This window comes from Paramormyrops kingsleyae, chromosome 23 (genome assembly GCF_048594095.1).
Source record: "Paramormyrops kingsleyae isolate MSU_618 chromosome 23, PKINGS_0.4, whole genome shotgun sequence".
NCBI lineage: Eukaryota > Metazoa > Chordata > Actinopteri > Osteoglossiformes > Mormyridae > Paramormyrops > Paramormyrops kingsleyae.
Window position 1 is genome coordinate 24,566,132 of NC_132819.1, and position 25,379 is coordinate 24,591,510.

The 25,379-nt window shown below is 45.4% G+C and overlaps 2 protein-coding genes across 7 annotated transcripts; both read left to right on the forward strand.

Moving 5' to 3' along the window:
* The first annotated feature begins 324 nt into the window (after nucleotides 1-324).
* scin (scinderin) lies at nucleotides 325-12,844 on the forward strand. 2 transcript variants are annotated; one of them, XM_023809886.2, is made up of 16 exons: nucleotides 325-606; nucleotides 2,223-2,377; nucleotides 2,964-3,125; nucleotides 4,014-4,163; nucleotides 5,499-5,591; nucleotides 5,717-5,849; nucleotides 6,325-6,413; nucleotides 6,623-6,838; nucleotides 7,488-7,609; nucleotides 8,511-8,601; nucleotides 10,242-10,412; nucleotides 10,504-10,681; nucleotides 10,944-11,065; nucleotides 11,714-11,791; nucleotides 11,871-11,931; nucleotides 12,204-12,844. In XM_023809886.2, the coding sequence occupies exons 1-16, from the start codon at nucleotides 414-416 to the stop codon at nucleotides 12,374-12,376; spliced, it is 2,187 nt and encodes a 728-aa protein (XP_023665654.1). In that variant the 5' UTR covers nucleotides 325-413; the 3' UTR covers nucleotides 12,377-12,844. The 2 variants fall into 2 exon arrangements, with proteins under 2 accessions (XP_023665654.1, XP_023665655.1); XM_023809887.2 differs by lacking the exons at nucleotides 325-606; nucleotides 2,223-2,377; nucleotides 2,964-3,125 and adding an exon at nucleotides 3,737-3,809.
* Nucleotides 12,845-15,344: 2,500 nt separating this feature from the next.
* arl4ab (ADP-ribosylation factor-like 4ab) lies at nucleotides 15,345-19,779 on the forward strand. Of its 5 annotated transcripts, XM_023809657.2 has the most exons (4): nucleotides 15,345-15,418; nucleotides 15,833-16,025; nucleotides 16,924-17,013; nucleotides 18,066-19,779. In XM_023809657.2, exons 3-4 carry the CDS (start codon nucleotides 16,954-16,956, stop codon nucleotides 18,723-18,725), a joined length of 720 nt encoding a protein of 239 aa, XP_023665425.1. In that variant the 5' UTR covers nucleotides 15,345-15,418; nucleotides 15,833-16,025; nucleotides 16,924-16,953; the 3' UTR covers nucleotides 18,726-19,779. The 5 variants fall into 5 exon arrangements, with proteins under 5 accessions (XP_023665425.1, XP_023665424.1, XP_023665429.1 ...); XM_023809656.2 differs by lacking the exon at nucleotides 15,345-15,418 and having other exon boundaries at nucleotides 15,482-16,025; XM_023809661.2 differs by lacking the exons at nucleotides 15,345-15,418; nucleotides 16,924-17,013 and having other exon boundaries at nucleotides 15,490-16,025.
* Nucleotides 19,780-25,379: the final 5,600 nt, after the last annotated feature.

Sequence of the window (25,379 nt, forward strand, 5' to 3'; positions counted from 1 at the left end):
AAAAAACAGTCTTTAACAGCTGTTTGCATTCTCTTTTTAAAGCAGTTTAGTATCTGTTTGGATCTCAGTTCGGGGAGGTGAATGCAGTTGAGAGAGAGAGACTTTCAGCCTTTTCAACATCATATTGATACAGTGATACAGTTTATATTTTTACCCTGGAATTCAACTGTGTATTTTTCTTTGCCTATGTCTGTTTCTATGTGTATGTGAGAGTTTGTGTGTGTGCGCGTGAGAGAGAGAGGGGGGGAAAGTGTGTGCGTGTGTGTGTACTTTGGCGGCTGCTGGGCACACCCACTGCATGTCTCCCTGTTTGAAAAACGCCGCACACTGCCGCTACTGACTCAGTCCTCCCAGGGAACAGAAGCACGCACTGTGTCCCTCACGCTCTCCTCACTGACCCTTCGGCTTGCGCCATGGTGCTGTACCACCAGGAGTTCGAGAAGGCCGGCAAGGCAGCTGGCCTCCAGATCTGGAGGATAGAGAAGCTGGAGCTGGTCCAGGTACCGAATAACCTGCACGGCAGCTTCTACGTGGGAGATGCTTACCTGGTGCTCCGAACATCCAAACAGAGGGACTCCTTCTTCTATGACCTCCACTACTGGCTTGGTGAGCAGGAATCCATCTCAGTAATGCTACTTTGGGGGGGGGGGGGGGGGGTTGTGGTAAAATTCCACAGGAAACTTGGTTTACTATACTGGTAGTTCTGTTAGAATTTCACTTCATGACGGTTTTCGCCCTGGCGATGTAATCCTGCTCATCTGCTGGGGCTCCTGTGCGGCATTTCCACCATGTTTCAACCACGAGACTCTTATTGCAACATGTTTTATCTGCAAACCTGCACCACGATCGAACTAGAGGGTGTAAAGACTGTGCCAACATGAATTTTCCCGGGAATGCTTACATTTCACTTCTCCCTTCTTGTTCCCTAATGGGAGCGCTTACCTCTCGTGCTGATGATGTGGTCACTGACTTTTCCATAAAGCTCCCCATGCTGCAAAGTGTGTCATCCTTGTGACAAGTTGCTCCTGTGATCAGACCAGGCCTGAAATGCTGAGCCAATTGGCCTTTTATCAGAGCATCTCAGACAGCCCTCTTGATAATGGTCTGATGCGGAATTAACAGTATATTTAATCACGCCCATAGGAAAGTGTGTTTCCTTAGTGGTTTACGCATCCCCTGTTTCTAAACTGTACTTGCTATGTCACTCCTTAATGAGTTTTGACAGCGCCAGAGCAACAAACTATTTTTCTCCCTTCATTTTTGTTCTATTCTTCATCCATCTTCTTCCTCATCGTGGGCTAAAATTCCCTCAACAATGGATCCTCTAAATTGGTCACATTAACTACATAAAAAATTGATGCCGAGTAAAGTTCGAAGTGTATAGATGACTAAAAAGCTTTTTCGTACACTGAAGCCGTGGATGAGTGCATCTGGTAAATCGATTGATCTCCGTGCCTTTGTGAGTCCCCCGGAATGCTGAGATGTTATTCTGTCCTTGACACTCCGGCAAATAATGGGCTCTTAATGTACATTCTTCCGCCACGGCAGGATGTTGATTGTCTTTCAGTGCTCCATCCATAGATAGTCCTCATTACTGGCCTTTCAGAATACACACAATTTCCAGCACATACAATTAGCCCTGTAGCTATTTTACTTTCATGGCTGTGTGGGGCTTACTCAAAAGTGCAAAAAAGGGTGCAAAATTGTGAAGAAATAAACACAGCGTGTTAACGTCTCTGGTGGTGCTCCATAAGGAACCTTCGTAATGTTATTCACAAAAAGTGAGGAAAGAACCCTTCTGAATTATTACTGGAAATGCTCTGGTATGTTTCATAAGTTTCATCTTTGAGATTATTTTAGCTGTTTGTGTCAGTGGGAAAAGAGCCTAGGACCTGTCCGTAGTGCGAGGACAGGTAGTTTAACTGTGTGACCCCGCCTTCACCAGTATGCCCCCGCCTATACCTGTGTGGCCCCGCCCACCTATACCCGTGTGACCCCACCCACCTATACCTGTGTGGCCCCGCCCACCTATACCCGTGTGACCCCACCCACCTATACCTGTGTGACCCCGCCCACCTATACATGTGTGGCCCCGCCTTCATCAGTATGCCCCCACCTATACCTGTGTGGCCCCGCCCACCTATACCTGTGTGGCTCCGCCTTCAACAGTATGGCCCTGCCTATACCTGTGTGGCCCCGCCCACCTATACCCGTGTGCCCAGGTAAGGAATGCACCCAGGATGAGAGCTCTGCGGCAGCCATCTTCACCGTACAGATGGACGACTACCTGGGAGGCAAACCGGTCCAGTACCGAGAGCTGCAGGGCTTTGAGTCCACCGCTTTCACCAGCTACTTCAAGGGCGGCATCACCTACAAGGTGAGCTAACACTCACCAATGTGTCTTTTAGTGGCCAGACAAGCTAATGTACATGCAGGCTGTAGGTTCCTCCTAAATCTCGTCACTACTGCTTGTTTGAAGACAAGGAGTCTCAGACATTGAGCCGTGCAATGTCTCAAAAGTACTCAGTCAGTCAGTCTCGCTACATGCTGAAAATGTCTCTCTGTATCGGGTCGGCACAGAAGCAGCTTAGTTGCAGCCATCCGCTCCTGTCGTGTAAATTTTACACAACCACTGCATCAACCAGAGTGCATCGCTAATATTTGCACGACTAGGAGCGCTCCAGAGATCTGGTGTTTTCGTGATGCGGCGGCACCCCGTCCTGGGATATACCGCGCCTCGCACCCATAGCTTCCGGCATAAGCTCCAGTCCTCCGTGACCCTGCATTGAATAAGCGGGTATAGATACCGGATGGATGGAATTCACGTTTGTTGTTGTCACTTAGATGTAACTGTAACTATATCTTTCCAAAATGCATTTTACTGCCTCTCTCTGAAACGCTTCTGCCAGTGTGGTGTTGCAGAATTAAAAAGTGACCCAGTGTGACACCCCACTGTCCCCCAGGCAGGAGGCGTGGCCTCGGGGTTCCATCACGTCGTGACCAATGAGCTGTCGGCCCAGCGCCTCTTCCACATCAAAGGCCGGAGGGTGGTGCGAGCCACGGAGGTGCCGCTCCGCTGGGCCAGCTTTAACAGAGGCGACTGCTTCATCGCGGACCTGGGTGCGGTAGGGCCCCGACACCGTCACCCACGGCAGCTGTCACCCTCACGCTGTGAACAGTCTGTAAAGCTTAAACGGAAAACAAGTGAGCTCTCCTTAGTGGAACCAAGCGTATAAAACTAATTCTTGAAGACACATACAAAGAGGTATTTGAACATAGTTTCCGGCGTTTAAGGTCTAGGTCCTGCAATGAGCACTAATCCTGAGGCCCACATTGATTAACAGTTTTTTATTGATTGAAACCTGCAGTCCTTCCTGGTTACACATGTTCCATATTTGAAAGCTTCCAGGGCGTCACCTTTGTAAAAGTTTGGCATCACTTAATATAATAAGTGTGGTCCAATATAATGAAACACACGTGCGTATGGGATATAACATATGATATATGATAGCACATACTAACAGTACTGCCAGATATGCCAAATACCGGTATATTTTATCATTAGTCAAATTACATCTGACACGCTCCAGAGACACATGACACAAGCACATTCATGCAGCCTATTTATATTCCTCACCCCGCCCCCCCCCCACCACAACCCCACTAATGGCACAAGGCTACTTTCCTTCCTTTTATTTATTTTTATTATTGCGGACCAGGATGAAAAGTCACCAGTATTCACCGTGCTCTTTAGCCGCACTTCTCCCCAGCGATACCACGGGGTTTTGTACTTGACCGCTTCACAAAATGTAATACGTGATAAAAGATGCTGATACTTACTGTGGTTTGTGCACTCGTGTCATATTCTGTCCACAAGAGAAACGGGGCTATTGGTCATCTGACGCATATCAGGATAAGAAGACGGAACTGTTGGCTGTTTTTATTGCACAACGCTCGGTTTTCACAGTGGTAAGACAGTGAGTTAATTCCCCATCTCCCCCATCCCCATCTAGGTGATCTATCAATGGTGTGGTTCCATGTGCAACAAGTTCGAGCGATTGAAGGCCGCGCAGGTGGCCACTGGGATCCGGGACAACGAGAGAAACGGCCGGGCACAGCTGCTGGTGGTGGAGGAGGGCAGCGAGCCAGCAGAGATGACACAGGTAGGTGGGAGCAGCAGCACATGCGCGAGACGCAGTGCGGCGTCCATGACAGTAATGCGGAAGTGTGAGAGTGCAGTTTCATTTTCATGCATAGTGTGAGCTATTTCAGAAATATCGAGCTTATACCCAGGCTGTAAAGTGTCAGATTACTAAAACCACAAGAGATACCAGTGAATATCACACTGCATTGTTCAATTGTGCTTATAATGTCATTTTCCTTGTGCTTTCAGTACGAACTAGTAGTTAGAGTATGGAATAGTCTTCCTGCTAGTGTAGCGCAAGCTAAAACACTGGGTTCCTTTAAATCAGAGCTAGATAAGATTTTAACAACTCTGAGCTATTAGTTAAGTTCTCCCCAAACGAGCTTGATGGGCCGAATGGCCTCCTCTCATTTGTAAATTTCTTATGTTCTTATGTTCTTAACTGTGCAAGGCTATTTCTTGCCCCTCATGCAATTAGAGACAGAGATCACGATTCACTCTGAAAATCGATTCTTTCAAGTTCATTCAGATAAAAGACTAATTTCCAACACATCATCCGAGAATATGTTATCTTAAGAATAGTAATTGTATTTATTGTGAAACTACATTAGCCATTGGAAAAAGCCATTAGCCAGACTTTTTCGGACATTACACTACTGGTGAACTTAACAGGTGGATGAGTCATTCATTGAACGATCGGAATGAATCAGTGCAGTGACAGATCATTTTGCTTCCAAATGAACAACTTGTTCATGAATAATGAACAACAACAACAGGTCTACATGAAACCCGTTTGATGCACTCCGTTCATTACTCAGACACAGGGGATTTATCTTATTTTGATTGTTATACTTTTTATTGGTAACACATTACTTGAAGGGACACAAGTAACTTAGTAACTCAGTTAGTACTCAAGTATAAATCATGAACAAATATAGTAACTGCAGTAAATACATGAACTGTTATGATGCATTAATGATGAACAAACAGGTGATCACTATGTAACTTACCAACTTGTAACTAACTAGTTTCTGGTTAATTAGTACATTAAGTAAGAGTGTGCTACTACATTATTTGTGCCCCTCAAGTGAAGTGTTAGCATTTTATTTTATATATTATTATTATCATTATTATTGTACTCTCTGGACACCTTTAAAGGACAGTGGTCTGTTTTACTAAAATCCACAAATACCGGTTTGTTTCATTCTGATTTCCTTGTTAAACTCCATCAGGGTTTGCGCTTCCCTGGAAAGGAATTAATTTACATAAGGCATTCACCTAACATTTGAGCTACCATCAAGTTTGAATTACTCCGATGGATTAAATAAAAAAAAAAAAATACTTCTGTTCATAGGTGCTTGGTGACAAGCCGGATCTCCCTGACGGGGATGAAAATGATGACGTCATGGCTGATGTGTCCAACAGGAAAATGGCCAAACTGTACATGGTAGGAAGGAGACGGATATACTGTACCAACAGCTGCCAATAACCAAAACGACAACGTGAATTGTTATAAAACGTAACCCTAAACGTGGGTGTAGTTAGAAGTGAGCCTTGGTGTGGGTTCTGCAGGTGTCCGACGCCAGCGGAACCATGCAGGTGTCGGTCGTGGCTGAGGAGAACCCGTTCTCACAGGACATCCTCCTGACAGACGAGTGCTTCATCCTGGACCACGGCAAAAACAAGATGATTTTTGTGTGGAAAGGTGGGGGCCAATGATCTGTTTGATATCATGAATTTAAGCAAATTAAGGTCATCGCCCAGAGTGATCATTTTAGTGTACATGGGAAATGTACACTTTTTACACAGATTCAGATTAACTAGTTGGCTCACAGTGTTTGCCTTAAAGTTTAGTAGGTTTTGCCTGGGCCTTGGGGTTGAATTTCAGATTTTATGGTAACAATAACCATACCACTGCCAAAACCGCACCTAGAGAATTAACTAGTGCCAGATAAAATAAATGTATAATTCCCTAATATCCCATTGTATCCCCTTGCCCAGTCATGCTAATCTAGTTTCTAAACTCTGCCTGGTCTTTTCAGCCTCGACAAAGATCTTTTAAGTGCCTTTATGTTCATCCTGCACACTGGATTTTTAAAGAGTTTGGAGTCCGTGTGAGTATGTGGAGTAAGTCCTGTCTTGTCACTTCCTTCCTGCATGGCCCTTGCTGGGACAATCAGGCCGAAACGCCAACCCCAGCGAAAGGAAGGAGGCGATGAAAACGGCGGAGGGTTTCATCAAGAAGATGGGTTACCCTCCAAACACACAGGTGATCGTGCATCTTATTGGCATTTGCCAACACAAGAGCAATTGTAGGATGAACAGGAGATCAAGTTTCTAAAGACACATTAATAAAGAATTTGTCTTTGTCCTTTGGACTTTATTCTTCAAGCCTTTTCTTGTACTTTTGTCTGTTAGAAGTAGAAAAACACCACTGAATATATCAATTGGCAAACGTCTCTTATAATCTGTCTCTAGATACAAGTACTTCCTGAGGGAGGTGAGACTCCCATTTTCAAGCAGTTCTTCAGGGGCTGGAAAGACAAAGACCAAAGTGAGGGATTTGGGAAGGTCTATGTGACGGAAAGAATCGCCAAAATCACGCAGGAGAAGTTCGACGCCTCTAAGCTGCATGAGTCTCACCACATGGCTGCCCAGTACAACATGGTGGACGACGGCACTGGAGAAACAGAGGTGAACCTTCTTCCCAGTAAAACACCCATGTGGGGGCAAGTGGGAGGCTTGGGGCTGCTGCCACCCAACACATTACGATTATTCACCATTTTGCTCTGGTCAGTAGTTCTGGAATATTCTAGAAAGAGAGATGTGATGGAAGACAGTTTGAAGAAATGGCCACTTTATTAAGTTGCAACCGGGCTACAACTTAATAAAACATTCAAATCACTATTTCAAGGATAAATCATTTTACTTTTCTGGGCTGTGGCTGTACAAATCTGTAAAAATGGCCTTTTTCTCAGAACCCCATCCTGAAACATAATAGCAGTTAAAGAGGCATTGTTAATGCATGGAATAGCACGTGATTAGTCTCAGAGTGCTGCTTGGGCTGCCATGACAACAAGCTGTAAAACCTGAAACTGGCTCGGAAGAAGAGTCTTATCTTGGCTGATTTATTTTGTGCTTTGTAAGACTCTGTATCATTACTGGGTAATGCATTCTCATATGAACACTGTTTGTGAGCTTTTCCCTCATGATCTCCATCGCTGGCTTTACATCCGGTAATTGCATCGATTGTCCTGCATTACTGAACCTTAATTTTCCTTCAGGGACTCATAAAGTCTGTCTGTCTGTCTGTCTGTCTGTCTGTCTGTCTGACGTGCTGCAGATCTGGAGGGTTGAGAGTAGTGGCAGAGTCCCCACTGACCCACAGACATACGGCCAGTTCTACGGAGGCGACTGTTACATTATACTCTACACCTACGGCAAGGGTCACATCATCTACACCTGGTGAGTGCTTGTCAGAGTTTCTCCCACGACTCGCCAGCCAGCTCATCAGCTTGGTGCGGGGGGGGGGGGGGCACCCCAGTTAGCTGTTAGCACCTCCAATGCATCTTGCAGCGTCTGTGACATAGTACGATGGCTAGGCGCTATGACTTAAGCTTCAACAGCCGAGATATACACTGTGAATAAAAGTTAATAAAGTGGCATTTTGAGAGAGATAAGATAATACTTTATTGGTCACAAGAATTTCTTTTACATACAACGGTGAGGTTCATAAAGTACAAAAGGAGTATGCACAGTCCAAAAGTCACTCCCTTCTTCTGGACAGCCACCTATTCTGCTGCTGCTATTGCTGCAGAAGGCATGTCTGCGTGCTTAATTATGCACCCATGCCAGCATTGAGTGTAGTTTAATTAGCCATTTTCTCTAATTAATCAGGGTGTCCACATAATTTTGATCATCTTGAACATCTTTGCATCCTTGGTATTGAGTTCTTGGTGCAATCTTTGCGTCCTTGGCATTGAGTTCTTGGTGCGATCTTTGCATTCTTGGTATTGAGTTCTTGGTGCAATCTTTGCGTCCTTGACATTGAGTTCTTGATGCGATCTGTGCGTTCTTGGCATTGAGTTCTTGGTACGATCTGTGTGTTCTTGGTATTTTTTAACATGCAGTGTTTGCTTTCACCTCAAAGTCAGTTAAACTTAAATATTGACACAAACCAGTCTTTGAGCTTCGCAAACTTCTCATGCAGCATATTTCACCATGACAGTTCGAAACCGGCGAAACTAAGTGTGACATTTGCAGTTTGCTTGTAACACATCTGCTGTATGTGGTTTTAATTGCTTGGGGGGAGGGGGGGGTGTCGAAACGAGTCTGAGTCATTACTGATTTGCCCCCCCGTGTCCAGGCAGGGCTCCAGCGCCACGCGGGACGAGCTCACCTCCTCGGCGTTTCTCACCGTGCAGCTGGACCGCTCCCTGGGGGGGAACGCAGTGCAGGTGAAGACGTTAAACACTCTCACACACGGCTCCGGACATCCTGTTCACTTCCCAGCTGTTTCTGATGGAGGCAGCGCAACAAACACTGAGAATTCTCATTCAGAGCTATAAGCATTCGATTCATTAATAAGCCTCAAACCAAACAAATAACATAAGTATGAACTAGGAACTTGCAACGACCTCATGGCTCTCTATTACACAGACATCCCCCAGAGTACATGCTTACCCTCCCATGCACTGATCCTAATCTCCTAAGGTGTGTCTGACTCTGAGCCTCTCTGTCATCAAACAAAACCTGTTAACCAGCACTTTGAGGGCCCCATGCTTTGAATGTACTGGGATTCTGCTGCATCGGCTTAAAATTTCCACTAACCAAGCTGACTTCCTCACTTCACCTTTTCACAGAAGTTAAAGTCATATTTTTCTCCTTAGGTGAGCAAATACCATTTCCCCATTGATAGCATTGCATTTTACTGTTTCTATATTGAATCCCACATTATGACAGTCTTTATAACCCATAATTAAATCACGAGGGACATATAAAATGCAGCTACTTCCTTATTTCACTTCATTTTCACATGTAAATCTGTTTCCTCTTTCCGTTTTTTTTTGTTCAAGAGTGATTGAAACATTAAAGTGCACATCTGCACCACTGAGTTCCTCAGCTGCAGACATCTGTAGCAGCTCACACGTCAGGCATCAGGCCGCATGAAGCACAAGATCAGAAGAACCCAGAGCACATGGCCTGCGTTCAGTTTTTGGCTACAGGGTCCTCCCAAAACAGGCATATATTATGACCAAAATCATGTTTGCACCTTGATCTCTATTGTCATCTTCAGCTATGCTTCAGCTATGCGAGCTGTGGGTCATAGCCTGAGATGAAGGTATAAGACATCAGTGATAAACCAAAAATATATTAATACATTTCAACACTGACAATCTGACACTTTAAGCACGATTTACTTGGACAAAAAACATATTAAAAACATAGAAAAATACAATCAAAAACAGTTTAAAAATTAATAATCAAATTTAAATAGAACAGTGCAATAGAGATTTATGTTGTACACATAAGAAAAATATTTAAAGGTTTATTTGTAAAATACACAAAAATACACTGTACAGGTGTAGAGTCAAATGCTTTTTCCACCTGCTTCCAGGATTGTAATATGTAATACAAGGAAAAAATATACAAAAGATCAATAAAATATACAACAACAGCAATACAAGTAACAATAAAAATAAAGCACAGCAAAGACAAAAATAAAAAGTGATGATATTAGTAACCGCATTATCTATAGACACTCTTAGTCTGATTTAACATAATATAATGACCTATCCAGATAAAAAATGGGTGTCACTATAATCTACGTTATCATCCTGTATAAATGAGACGACTAATAAAATAAGAATATAATGCAAGCGTGTCTTTAGAATCGCAAATGCGGTGTTAAGTGTAGCATACTGCCACCTGGAGGCCGTCGATAGCCAAGAGCGCGTTTGTCACGCTAATAATAACATGGCAGACAGTTTAAAGGCCACTAGCCGGCTAAAGTGTGAATGTGCTAAGGGTATGGTGGCCCCTGAGGGACAAACAGAGCCAAGCTGGACCTGCATCCACCTGTCGACTCCATCCCCAGGTTCGTGTATCTCAGGGTAAGGAGCCAGCGCACTTGCTGAGTCTGTTCAAAGCCAAGCCCCTAATCGTGTACAAGAACGGGACATCCCGTGCTAGGGGGCAGGAGCCCGTACTCCCGACCCGCCTCTTCCAAGTGCGACGAAACTTGGCGACCATCACGCGGATTGCAGAGGTGCGTACCGCACGGTTGGCTAGACGTGCAGATGTGTTACATTCTGCGTAAAGCACACCACACACATGCACGCGCTTCTCTCGTCTGCCAGGTGGAGGCTGAAGCCCCCAACCTCAACTCCAACGATGCCTACCTGTTGAAGACGCCCCAGGGGAAGGGGTACATCTGGCTAGGCAAGGGGGCCAGTGAGGAGGAGGAGCGTGGTGCCCAATACATCAGCCATGTTCTGCAGTGCACAAGCCAGAGGATTACAGAAGGGCAGGAACCAGGTGAATGTGCTATTACACAGGGCTGCCAACTCTGACACGTCTGAAGGTGATACATACGTGTAAAACGCGTGTGCAACGAGCCAGCTGATCAAAGTTGGCAACCCTGATTACACATTTACAAACCCGATTAGCAAGTATTTGCACTGCTACGCACCCGATCTCCACTTTCATATTCCTACATTCCAACACTTCTGATCAGTACACACTGATACTCACACTGAGACTCCCTCCAGTGAGGGCTGATAACTGTTGCTTGCCGCAGAGTCCTTCTGGTCGGCGCTGGGGGGTAAGAAGCCATATCAGACTTCAGTGGGCTTGGAGTCCAAGGATGTCATTCACTCCCCGCGCCTGTTTGCCTGCTCCAATAAAACAGGCAGGTTCATTGTAAGTATCTCACTCAGCCTTTGTTTATATGTCTGTCTAGTTAAGCTTCCACTGTTGTATAGAGTTAGTGCCTGAATAATTGCAACATGGGTTAAATACTAATTGGTGGGTACAGTATATGGTTACTATTGTGTTAAATGGGTGAACAGTCATTATTGTGTTAAACAGGCGTATGGTCGTTAGTGAGTGGAACAGGTATACAGATATTACAGGTCAGATATACGTCATCAACTTAGGACCTGTGCGACTTACAAATGATCAACTTTACGACCGTCCCCAGACCGAGATATCTGGCCAAAATATTACATTTTGTTATACAGTATACTATACATGTGCATATAGGGCTGACTTAAAACCAACTCGACTTATGACCGGTGAGTTGGAACCGATTGCAGTCATAAGTTGACAGCGACCTGTTTCACTATCGATGAATGTACATTTATAATGTTAAATTGGGGTCATTTATTATGGTGTTGAATGGGCTTGAGGCCATTATCGCTATTCCTAAAAACATCAGCGATCGAGCACATTAAGCTCCCAGGTTCACATCATTCATCCACTCTACATAAAGGCTGTGGCTAAAACTGGGACCCGGACAGAGAGCCAGTTTCTGAGGGAGGCCTTGGTGTATCGATTGGTTTTCTGCAGATCGAAGAGGTGCCTGGAGAATTCACCCAGGATGACCTGGCCGAGGACGACGTCATGCTGCTGGACGTCTGGGATCAGGTCTGCGCTCTACTGCTTTTCTTGAGAGGCTTCATTCTGTGTTGGGGGGAGTGAACATTGTGGACGCCATGTTTTCCAGGTTTTTATTTGGATCGGAAAGGACGCCAACGAGGTGGAGAGGACCGAGTCGGTGAAGTCAGGTATGGCATCACTAATACTGTCAGGATGGATTTGGCCCAAATTAATATCCGTTTCGCATTGGCATACCTGGGGTCAAAGGTCATATTTGTGGTGTATTTAGTTATTTCTATTGCTTAGTTAATAAAAGTCATTATTTGCATGCAAATTCCCCTCATCTCACCAGGAGTAAGTACCTTAGTAACTCCAGCACTCCAAAAATATGGTAATTTGTTATAATTTTGCTTTAGAGACTCAGGCTCAGTACATCTGATGTACCTTTCTCCCACCTTAGCTAAGGCTTACATCGAGACGGACCCTGCGGGCCGAGACCAGGACACCCCGGTGGTGATCGTGAAGCAGGGGCATGAGCCCCCGACGTTCACGGGCTGGTTCCTAGGATGGGATGCCTCTCGCTGGAACAGCGATGCCGTGGGCCAGGCCATGTCGCGTTTGCGGGTGGAGTGAGACCTCCACAAACAGGGGGGGCTGCTTAGCTTTTCATACTCATTTTACATGTTTTGACAGAAGCATTGAAATAACAGGAAAAGTGCCTAGAAACTATACGATGAAATTTTAATACCTTGGTGATTTGGAGGGGGTGGGGGGTGGGGGAGGTCCTGAAATCCCAATGACACGGGATAGGAGCCTCTGATTCTGCTCTTTTTCTAGATAGAACCTGATCCATTCACATTTCTCTAACAGCTTTTAAATTAAGCATTTTAATATTACTTTGCTTTACTCTGCATATATGGGCTTTTTTATATCACATTCTGCATTGCTTATGTTTAGCAGTTTGGTAAAACTGCTCCCAAACTACATATCAGGTCAGCTTGTATTTTCCATTCAAAATAATCTCTTAAAATATAATTTTCCAAAAAAAACTGTCTTCAAAAACTACATGTAATAAACATTGCTTGATAAGTCAGCATTAAATGACTTAAGTCTTTTCTGTGACTTTCGGATGACTGGGAATTAAATACAAATGTACGAGAGATGCTTTCATCACGCACGAAATGAAGCCAGCTAACGAAAAAATGCAACACTATGCTTGTTGCTCATCATCACCACTAGATGGTGCAACAATAAAGTCTAAAAGTTCAGACCTGTGATTTTACCACATTGCCTAAATTCTTACAAAATCAACGGACACGTGCATATTAGTATTTATAGGCTATAACCGCATAATTTCAGTAAATTTAATCAATTTGCCTTAAGCTTTAAATAAGGCCCTTAATCCTTTTCTATGTTTTATTCTCTTTGGAGTTTTCATCTAGGTAGCAAACATAACTCTAAAGTCCAGGTATTGCCTCTTCCATCCCCCTCGTTTTTTTTTCATTAGTCATCGTATGCACACCTACTGCTTGAACCTGCACGTGTAAACACCTTGGTACCCTACATATGCCAAAAGTTGACAGAATGTATTTATATCTTCATATTTCTTCAATTATGTTCATATTCTGGTGGCATCGCATTTAGTCTTCACATTAAATGACATGTTATGCTCAATAAGTTTTAATCCTAAATTAAATAAAATCTTATTACAAAACACTAATTTGCTTATTGTGCACATGAATTCGCCATTTCTTCATATAGACCAGGGATCTTCAAATTTGGACCTCGATTCCAAATCCAGGCCTTGTTTTCAGTTCTCCCAGGTAGTTAGTTTAATAATTACTGATTCTGATTGGTCAGAGGCTTCACACCTGGCTCACGGGTAAAGGAAGACTGGAAATTAAGTATAATAATTAATTACACTTATAATCAGCAGGGCTCGAACCATTAGCAGCGTGATTTGAATATCCCAAATATCCTCCTGAGACCCGACCTATTCATTTATGTCCATTGTAGTGGACATTGTATTTTTGCATTTATTTTTTCACTGATGTTGGGAAACGTATTTATTCTTGTTGTGCACTAAAGAGGACATGCTGTGAAATTAAAATAAGAATACATTTTTAAAAATCTAAATTGTAAGATGTCTTATTTCCTCCAAAGACAAATAACCTACAATTGAAGGACACTTTTTTCCTTGGGTCTCAGGAGGATATAGATGAAATGACAAATCCAAAGCTTAAGTTATATTAGAATTCATCATAGTTACACACACTGTTAGATTTCAGACCAGTATTTAAATTTGCTGCTGGCTCACAAAATATATAACTGACGGTGAAACGTATCGTCTATACCAGGGGTATTCAACTAAAATTTAAAGAGGTCCAGTTAGAGAAAACTTCTAGAAGCAAAGGTCCAGAAGATCATACTGTCTAACTATTTAGTGTGATCTACATTTAAGTAGTCTATTAGTTGTACCAACATTGCATGTAATCAGTACCTGACTGTCAAATCAAATTAATTCAGTACAATTCAAAAACGTTTTGACAATATTTATTGTCACGTGACAAAGAACTTCGGCCAGCTGGCTGGAGTGAGATTTTCAATTCGAGATGTCTGCACACACATGTAACAGTTCTTACCTTGTAAATAGTCTGCTTTTGTATTTAACCGTGTAAATACACTTTTGACATAGCTAATTTTAGGTTTCATAATGAAATAATATAGATTTGCCGTAAGATTTCCAGCGTGAGTCTGAAAGCGTGTCCTGCCAGATGCTTGAGATTTAGCAGCCATGAAAATGTATATTTTTTGTTTCACCCGAGTTTATTTATAACAGATAACATCACTTTATACATATGTTACAAAGCAGAAACTTCAATGAACATGAAATCAACAATAAACTACGTCTATTTATCCAATATCTTATATAATACATACTGTATTTGAAAACTGTTCAGCTTTACGATTTCAGGACAGACCAGTCACTCTGTCAGGAACATTACGGCTTTTTGGATGTGGTTTTAGCTTCGATGCTGCTACTAACGTACACTAACGGCACATTAGCGCAAAGGGCTGCATACGCCGAATTGCTTGGCGGTCAAAGGCGTTTGACGTTCATTGGCGTGGGAAACAGCGGTTCTACTGCTAAACCACTACTAAAAAGACTACAAACGCTGCGACGGTTAAAATAGAAGCGTCCCGTCAGGTTTTATAATAACTTAATGTTTTGGCCGGTCCGGGTCCGTATAGGACAGCTTCTTGGTCTGGACCCGGCCCGCAGTCCGCCTGTTAGTGACCTCTGGTCTACACTTTCGCATTGAAAATGCAGTGTGTCATCCGTCCTGTCCATCCCCCGGTATGACCAGTAGGGGTCACTGCTGGTCCTCAGGAATCATCCTGTTTCTTCCCAGCAGTGTCTTGTTCGTAATCCCCGGTCCATATGTAGTAAACAACACCAAAATCGTGTGAGTCCCTCGGTAGTCCCGCATATACGTGCTTCCTAGTCGTGTGTTCCCCAATCCGTTCATTAATGTCAATCCTTCTGTTGCCTGTGTCCTTCCCTAATCCTAGTAGATTTAGACCCATCGCGGTCCTGTTTTGTATAATAAAGCCCCTTTTTGTTCTCCTGAAACCTACCCTCGAGTCCTTTTTTCCTCGCGACGTGACAGTTTGGTAAACTTATCTCCTGTCGTCCCCAGTACCTTTGTGTTATCAGTAACTGATGCAGTTATATTTGATTCTTTTTATCTGTACTCGGAGACGTAACGTTTATCTCATGGGGGTAGAAGTTTTTACTTTTTAATAATTGCCAGCAAACTGCAATTCTGGAAGTCATTAAAACTAAATTAGCAAATCGGCGAGTGCGGCTTTCGTAGAAGCCCTCCATTTAGGCGTGGGATTTACACCGGTGGCACCCATTGCATCGCTTCAAGGGCAGAAGATCTGTGCATTCAAATAAGCCATTGTGACACTGTTATTTTTGCATTTCTTGCCTTCCTGTTTACATTAACAATGTATTTTCGCCCACATACCTGCCATTAACTGGATTTTTTATTTGTTTATTGCGCCATTCTTTGTCAACTCTAGACACTAAAGTATGTGAAAATCCCAAGGAAATCGGCTGTTTCTGAGATACTGGAACCACCACGTCTGGCACCGACAATCACACGCATTCAAATTGCTTGGATCAAACATCTTGGCCATTGTAATGCGGAGCCAAGCACCTTGTCTGTGTGCATGTAATACCTCAGGTGGAGGAGCAGGCTGTTTGGTTTGACAAGTAAGTGTACTTTATTAACTGCCCTCTGAATGTGTAGGCCTATACTGCCAGGAAGCGTCACGTCGAAAAAGCTAGTAATGGTTTCAGACCAGGTCAAAATGCTATTAATCACGGTTTTCGATCTTGCACAATTATTTTTCGCATCTGTTTGATATTGTAGAAAGGCAGCTAGTTATTCCATGTTTTGGTAATATTTTACTAGATGGGGCACAAATAGGCCCTACTTGGTAATAACTCAACACTGAAGTAGAAATCACGAACAAATATAGCCTAGTTGCTACTTCAGATTAAATATTTGTTACGATTCATTAATGAACAAACATAAGATCAGTATTTCACGTGTTATTCATTACTTAATTGATCCTTCAGGGGCCTGTACTATGAAGCGGGGTTATCGGGGTAACTTGTCGGATTTAAGGTAGTCTGGGCAAAATGTAAGTGAACGAATATGAAGTCCATTTAAACTGTGGTACCACATAGGAGTTCCTTCGTTAGTTCACGAAGATTTACAGAATTAACAGATATAGTAGTAAATATAGTAACTGCTTAAGATAAAACATGCGACACGATTAAATAATGATGAATTAACATGGCATCAGTATGTAACTAAGACTTAGTTTGTGGTCAACTGATACGTAACTAATAGCATAATGCTATGCCCCTTCATAAACAAAGTTTACGCACTATAAACTAAGCGTGTTTGTGTTTTGTTGCACAGGAAGCTCATTGTAATCAAAACAACGGGTTCATACAGGCTGCCGTAGCCGAGATGAACCTTTGGATGACCTGCCATTTTAATGTACAGTTTATAATAAGCGTGCCAAATATAGAACATCCTAAAAGAATGCGTTCGACTGCATTAATGTTTAAATTTACTTTCACTTGCTCGCCGACACAGCAAACTCGCCTCGGTGGCCCAGAAAGCTATATGACAGGAGCAGGTGGCGGCGGCGTGTCCCGGGGAAACGGCGGGGTGACGAGCGTAGCGGTAAGCCAATCGCATCCGAGGAAGGACGAGGGCGGGATGAGAGCGCAGCCAATCGCCGGTCGCTGTTATTTTTGGGTTGAACCTGTAGTGCGGGAATAACCGAGGGAGTGGGACAGGCTGTTTAATCAGTGCGACTGCGGACACGGAATGGAGTAGTAAATAAGGCGTACTGGCTTCACATGGGGAAAAGGGGAAAGGTGCGCCTTGTTTCAGCCGATTTGCTTTTGACAAGCGGATGTTGTACAACGCATAGGTAAGCTTCCGACGCAGCGGCGATCCGGTTTTTTTTTTTTTTTTTTTTTTAAATTGATAATAACCTGCTGCGAATCTGCAATTATTCGGCTGTAGTTACCCGGCTCTGAAACCGCGTTGACTGCAGTGTTTTTTTTTCCGAGGACGTCCCAGTGTCGGCACCGATTTTCGACCTAGATGGTTAATCGTTCATGGCACGTCCAGGTGTAGGACGCAAGGACAGCCAACGTGGCCGCATTTATGGGCGTTTTTAAGTTGCGCCCACGTCGTGCGGTGATGCGTAACTGTTTTATTTTTTGCGCTAGTTATTTTGCGTTTTTCTGTGTATGGCTGATGAATGGTACTTTTATGGACGGCATAGGGTTTTCTCCTTCGATCGGTTCATGTGACGGCTTTATGAGGCAGTGCAAACTCCCATTAAACGCCCAGTGCCCTTGCGGCGCGGCCAATGGCTGCGGTCATGCTCGTCGCGGTGGTATGTGCATTACAGCTGATGCTGACTTGGGATGAAGGGGGTGAAATATGCATTAGCCTTTGAATATAGACACTCTGCTACGTTTGAATTAGCATATCAAAGGCCGGTGGGTCTGTGCCTTTGCTAACTGAAAATAGACCCGTCGGCACCCCACCGTTTTATTTGTCATTCATCCTGATGGGTCCAATTAGTCAAAAGATTTAATGCATTAGTATGATAACGAAAGGGAAATGCGTCCTTTAAATTGTAAAGCAACGTGGACTCTGTTTATTGGTTTTTTGCTTTTGTCTTTCCTTCAATAAATGTGTCTTTTATCTGTTGTTAGGTGAAAGGCGCTGTGAACACCTGGCGAAACAGTACTTATCTCCTCATTCTTTTCACAATGGGGAATGGATTTTCCGACCGGCCCGCTATTTTCCCGAAGCTGCCGACTTTCCAGGCACTTCACATTGTGATCCTTGGGCTGGACTGCGCTGGAAAGACAACGGTCCTGTACAGGCTGCGCTTCAACGAGTTTGTGAACACGGTGCCCACCAAAGGATTTAACACGGAAAAGATCAAGGTGTCAGTGGGCGGGTCCCGGGCCGTGGCGTTCCACTTCTGGGATGTAGGCGGGCAGGAGAAACTGCGGCCGCTGTGGCGGTCCTACACGCGCTGTGCGGACGGCATCGTCTTCGTGGTGGACTCGGTGGATGTGGAGCGTATGGAGGAGGCCAAGACGGAGCTGCACAAGATCACGCGGGCGGTGGAGAACCAGGGCGTCCCCGTGCTGGTGGTGGCCAACAAGCAGGACCTACGCAGCGCACTACCGCTCTCCGAGGTGGCAAAGCTGCTAGCGCTGAGCGAGCTGGGTGCTGCCACACCTTGGCACCTGCAGCCTGCGTGCGCCATCATCGGCGACGGCCTCGGTGAAGGCCTAGAGAGGCTCCACGACATGATAGTCAAGCGCAGAAAGTCACTGCGGCTGCAGAAGAGGAAGAGATGAGCGCATCTCCGGGACCGTGTGCTGGGGGCGGCGCCAACCCCTCCCGCTCCTTTCTGGATCTGAGTCTCATTCTCCGGCGCTGGGCAGTGGCGTTCTGGTTATGGCTGAGTTTTATCAGTCCAAGTTAAACTTGAGTCCTTGTCCAGGCAAACCCACAGGCCTAGATGAACTCGAGACGGTGCCATTCGGACTGTATGGTGCCACGCTGACGTCGGATCAGTGACACGGCTCACGTTATGAAAGGAGGATGGGGTTCTGCCTTATGGTGAACGTGGCGAGTAGTGTTTACACGTTTCTCCAACAAACACTGTACTTGAGGTGTTACATGATGTAAGAGGCGCATGAATACAAATTCATTGTTCTGTTTTTTATTTAAAAAGAAAAGAAACCATAAAGTATTAAAGCAGTATTCTACCGAAGATGATGATGTATAACTGACAGCGTGGAGTTCTGCAGGATACGTGGTCATGTATTTTAAAAAAGTCCCAGAATGTCCTTTAGGAATTAGTTTAACGAACGTTTCATTGGATTATTGAAGAGTTTCCACACACCTGTTGAATGAAGCAAGTCTTCCTTAGTTTTGTTGCACAGGGGGGTTGGGGGTAGGGTGGGAAAATGCATTAAGGGCTGCAATAAGCTAGTGTATGGGGCTTTAGGGCATTTTACAGAACCTCAACCAAATATAGGGGGTAAGCCAGCATATGTGTGGAGTACAGTATTGTTGATAGACAAGTGCCATTGGATCCGCTGGATTGGGCAGTCCACTTAGGGCCCCCCCCCCCCACTAAGGGAGGATCAGATTGGTATGACCTGCTGATTTGTCCACTTAAGGTGTTTTGGCGTTGGCACCTGTGCGCACTTTAAATGACCCCTTACTGATCTCTGTGTGTCACTTCTACACCATATGGGATTTTTCTATGAGATTTCAAGGAAAGTGTAAAAGGAAAGGTTTTTAATCATGCGGTATGCCGTTGGCAAACAGTCACTGAGTGTCAGGTGGTTTACGTGAGTTCAGTTTGTTCATCTTGAATAAAGTCACCGCTGTATACACCAACCTGAAAGCCTTGTTTTCATTTTCTATTCACGTGGTATGTTTGATTTTAACGTCGTTGTATTCGCTCCATTATTACTCGTGTCCCAAATCCATTACCCTCCCCAGTGTTTTCCAGGCGAGGTTTCAGTCCTATAGACATTTCCAGGTAGAATGAAGCAGTGCTCACTTTTTCTCTCATGTTTCTCAGTGTGATATGTCTGTCTTCGTGAGTCATGTTTGCTAAAGCTGCCTTTTTTTAAGCTGTTGTGCTAAATGGCTTTTGGCGCTTTGCGTTAACTGATTTTAAGTTTTTAAAATGGTTTTTAGCTGTTATGTATTTTTAAAGCCACAGGTTGTGGCTCGGGTAGGGAACAAAGAAATAAAAACGTTACATCCTGTACATTCTGGTTCACAGTGCACGTTAGAACCTTTTTTACATGTCTAACAGGCCAGGAGGTATGCCATATACATTATGCTGCTAAATTCTCCTTTGAAGTGTTTCCTACCATTCTTTCCTCTGAATGATACCCAGCCCTCCTCATATCAGGTGACACGCCTTTCCTCTGGCCGCCTTCCTGCTTCCACTGGCTTATGTGTGATGCTTCAAACACTGTTGCACTTTGTGAGTATGTCCTGTCCTTCTTTAACTGCCCTAATTGCCCCTCGGGGACAAATAGTAATTTGAATTTGAATGCGCACAGTCAGGTCCTTGCTTTCTAAACTCTGACTGCAACAATATTAAAAGTGCCATAAAAAATACACTCAGAGATGGACAGAGCAGCGGGTAGCTTAGCGTTTGTGCAAGTGACCATTTAGGAAAGAAACTGGATGTTAAATTCATAGAAAAGCACTTCTGGAACCTGTCAATAATGTAGTGGACCTCTACAAAAAGCAGGAAGGCGTCTTCTATAAACAGCTACTTAATAATGATAAAGCAGACTTTGTAGATTGCTAACATGGGAGATAAAAAGTTAACTCAATAGAGGTCACACCTTAAGTGTAGAAAACCTAGAAATTATGATCTGTGAGCTGAGTCTTGGTATTAGTGGATGGTTTGCGATCCGGAGCTAATCTAGACCGTGCAGACAGATCCTGATGGAGGACGGGCGCAGCTCACAGTTACTCCCGTGGTAACTGGAGACCCAAGCGGCGAAGGGAGTGGTTTGGCCCGACTCGGCCATATATCACGATCTGCCAAATCACTAAATAAATAAATAAATGGCTGTTTCCGGGCCTTTTCCGGGGGCTTAGCTCACAGCCATAGTCTCTGCAGTCTCTGTCGTCGCTTTGATCCAGCGAGGTAATTATCTGGGGATTAGTCTGGCACGGAGACCCGGGATTTGCGAGTGCCCCACAGCTGCTGAGTCAGAATCGGAATCGCATGGGCCACACCTCCCTCTCCTCCTCGTCTGTCCGCCCGGCCTCACGGACATGGAGCTCATCACACCCTGGCCATAAAAACAATTCTGTGCAAATGCCCTGAATCTGGAGTGTCGCCGTTTTACTGGAAACTTCCCCATCCAGCCTGTTGGTGACCCTGACCCCCGACCCCCCTCTCTGAGAGTGTGGCCCGGGCCAGGCTGTAAGGCCCGGGGAGGGGTCTGGGATCTGACCCATAGAGCCCAGAGCAGGACTGCCAATTTCAGGACCCCCTGATTAAATGAGCTGGGTGGGAGCAACTATAAAACAAAAATGTACAAAATGTGAACAATACAGGTGAACAATACAGGTCAAATCGCTAAATGGATCTAGAAAAATAATTTTTCAAGGTGGCTGAGACAAAAAAATAGAGTGTATGAAGCCCCCCCACATGGCACCCCCTACTTAGGGAGGGTCAGCTTTACCATAATACCTGTTGTCAAGGTGATATTGCTCAGGCCGACTGCATTTGACATTTGACGTCCTCTAGCTCACCCTCATTACAGAGCAACCCCCCCTCCCCACACAAGCAGCAAGTGTCTCTGGGTCGATTTCCTCTTGCTTTGAGAGCAGGGGTGTGGTGGTCCTGCCCACCCCCCCCCCCCACACACACACACACACACACACTGTGTGTGAACCGACATGGCAGACTTGGTGGGTCCGGTGTGGTCGTCTGGTGAGGAAAGGGATGTGACAAGCAATAACCCCCCCACCGCCCACCCCGCCGCCTTTCCTGAGAAGAGGCCTCACGCCTCACATCTCTCCTGATCTTTTCTTTCTTCCAGTGCCACTGAGAGGCAGGAAACGGCGTCACCAATCCGCACCACATTAACCTTATACTGTCCGCTCCCCGCTTCAGAGACACGGACAGTTTCGATTTGGCTCGACACCGTTTCACATCCAACACTGCTCCCCCCCCCCCCCCCCCCCCCCCCCCCCAGGTGCAGAGAGAATCTGGAAACATCCAGTAAAAAACCCTGTGGCTGGATCGTGCTGATGTTTGTTTTTAATGGCGCTCTTGCTGCGTAGCTCCGTGAGATACTCTAGCTTCTTCTGCGTTATGGCACCCGACAACATGGTGTCCATGGTGAGGTCCTGCTGTTCTGCCTCAGCCTGTTTTGTGACGTTTTGTTGAGCCGCAAAAAGCATTTTAATTTCATAAAAGCTCATGATAAATTACTTTGTGGCTGCTCCTTATAAGACAAACAATCTCCTCATGAAATATCCATTCATCTTATGCAACCGCTCATCCAGTACAAAGACACAGTAAGCCTGTGTCCCTGGGAACACAGGCCACAACACAGAGGGACAGTCCATTACAGGGCAAGCACACAATCGAACAGGCATCCATTTCACCTAACTGCATATCTGTGGGAGAAAACTGGATTATCCACAGGAAACCCACTTAAAACACAAGGAGAAGATGCACTAGAGGATGACCTAGTTGTTCTTGGTTTGAGGGCATTTAGAAACCCACAGGATCACAAATGAAACAAAATTAAATAAGATGGAGGTGACGTGTTTGTCACTGAACCAAAATTATGACCCAGAGGTTTTTTTTTTTTTTTTAAATCCCAAGAGGAGTTGCTGTTGGTGTCTAGTGCAGAACATGACCCTCTGTGAACATTTCTGGGATGCACTTTTGTGTCCTTCTTATCAGCCACTGGGCACTGCAGTCCAAAGCGGACCAATCAGGCCGTAAGAAAACGTGGCTGCCAGGTTCTGCGGCGGGCGGCAGCTTTTCAGGCCCAGAAGCACAAGCGTATCGTCAAGCTTCCCTGTGCCACCCACACAGTAGCAGCGCTCTGTGCCACCCACACGGGGTCCAGCCGCAGTTACACACTCAAGCCCATGGGCTTCCGTTTACCCTGTCCATGCTGTTTTGCTTTTCAGGACATCAGAGTGAATTTAAAATACATTTTGGTGAGATTTTCAGTCAAGTTCAGTCTGTGAAAGCTGCCATACTTACAGCTGGATAATTTTTACTGCAGGAAGCTTGCTGGACTCCATGCTAAAAGCAGGAATTTCTTCTGGGACTTGAACCAGCAGCCCTAAATTTCACACCCCTACCCTTATATACCGCGTTAACCCGCTGGCCGGCCGATGCATGTTCTAATAAGTTACTCATACAAGTCAAGCTCTCTGTCCTTGGATCTGTGCAGTAAGACACACGCATACACCAGCGTGTCAGCATTTAAGAAAGAGCCACACGTGATTTGGAGAACTGTACGTTTAGGGGCTTACATGTTTTGAAGCACTTAAAGGGTTGTTTACTTTATGGGACCCCCCCCCCCTCCCCCCCAGTTCCAGTTAGCCAGATGGCTCGGGTTCACATGCAAAGGAGCAGTGCTTTGGACCTCAGGATTTGCCTGCGAGTGGTGAACAGGAACACGGCCACTTCCTTTTTCCAAAGCAAACTAGGAGAAAAAGCTGGGGGTAGGGCTTCTCTCCACGGTCGACCAAGAACGACTGAGGGTAGGGCTTCTCTCCACGGTCGACCAAGAACGAATGAGCGACTGAAAGACTGAGGGTAGGGCTTCTCTCCACGGGCGACCAAGAACGACTGAGGGTAGGGCTTCTCTCCACGGTCGACCAAGAACGACTGAGGGTAGGGCTTCTCTCCACGGTCGACCAAGAACGACTGAGGGTAGGGCTTCTCTCCACGGTCGACCAAGAACGACTGAGGGTAGGGCTTCTCTCCACGGTCGACCAAGAACGACTGAGGGTAGGGCTTCTCTCCACGGTCGACCAAGAACGACTGAGGGTAGGGCTTCTCTCCACGGTCGTCCAAGAACGACTGAGGGTAGGGCTTCTTTCTACGGTCGACCAAGAGTGATTGAACAACTGAGGAGCGAACCCAGGTGACCTACAGCATTCATGACCGTTTATGATCTGTGTGTGTGTTTGTTGGAATTAAAAAGAATATTTCTGATTTTTCCATGGTCTCTTCCTGGTGCCATTGGTAAATGGACTGCATTTCTAATTCATATGCTAAATGGTCAAGAACCAGCAGAGTAACACAGTCTGGCATGTGGGAAACAGCCCAAGGGCGTAACGCCCTGTTAACGGTGGCGCCGCGTAGGTAAGCATGACGTCGTCGTCTTTTATCTGTCAGTGGCAACACTCACACCTCTTGCCGTAGGGAGCTAAGAAATGACATCATCAGAGGCCTGTTTATGTCTTCCAGCATTATGGGGCCTGACGAATGTTCACTTTTTGAATCGTTCCATTTGTGTTTAACATTTCAAAGGGATCTAATGCAGATCATGGGCACTCAGAAACTGCAGAGTTCAGTCGTCTGACACATTGGCTCATTTTTTCTGCAATCCAGCCAAGCGACTGGATTGGTGCCCTGGGCCCCAACTTGCCGAGAAGAGGGGAGTCAGGAACTGCACCGGCGTGTTGGGGGGGGGACACCCTGGCTGGGTCACATGGGGGTCAGAAGTCACCCTGGGCCAGGCAACCTGAGCGTGAGAGGCTGGGAGCTCAGAGAGGCCACAGAAAGTGAAGCTTGCCTTCAGATTCCATCCGTGTGTGACTGAGCCGCTTAGGATGCCGTGTCTCTGGTACAAGGTCACCGGTTCAAATGCCAGTCTTGCCAGAGTGACTTCATCATCAGGTCTACCAGCACACCCCTCAATCTCGAATTGCTCCAGGGACTCTGCCTAACCCTGCTTCCTCCAAAAAAATGTACGTCTCTTTGGATAATAGCATCTGATAAATAAGAAATGTAAATATTTCCGTGCTGACTGGAGACTCCATGTCTCCACCTCTACGCCTCATTGCGATGGTAGTCACCACTATATCCTTATAAACAGAAAAGGCAGGGAAGGCCGGCCAATTCTCGAATTAAATGCGAAAGCCTAACTCTGTACAAGCCCCTGTATTAAAGATCTATTTTGAGTTCCCTTCTTTTCCACCCCCCTCCCTCTCTGGAGGTGTAACACACAGCGGCATTTTCATTTCCAGCTTCAGGCTTCGTCCTTCGCAATAACTAAGCAGCCGAAAGCAGTTCATTGTCTCCACTGCTCTCCTTGCCGCTCCACGCTGGCACACCTCCCGCCGCGGAGGTCTGAGCTCTGGGAGGTCCTGCGGAGAAGTTATGTAACGCTGTGTCAACACGCACATCTGTCTCAACCCCCCTGGCCACATATATACTGCTCCGGGAGGAGAGAAGGCGTCGTGCTCACTGACTAGTACGG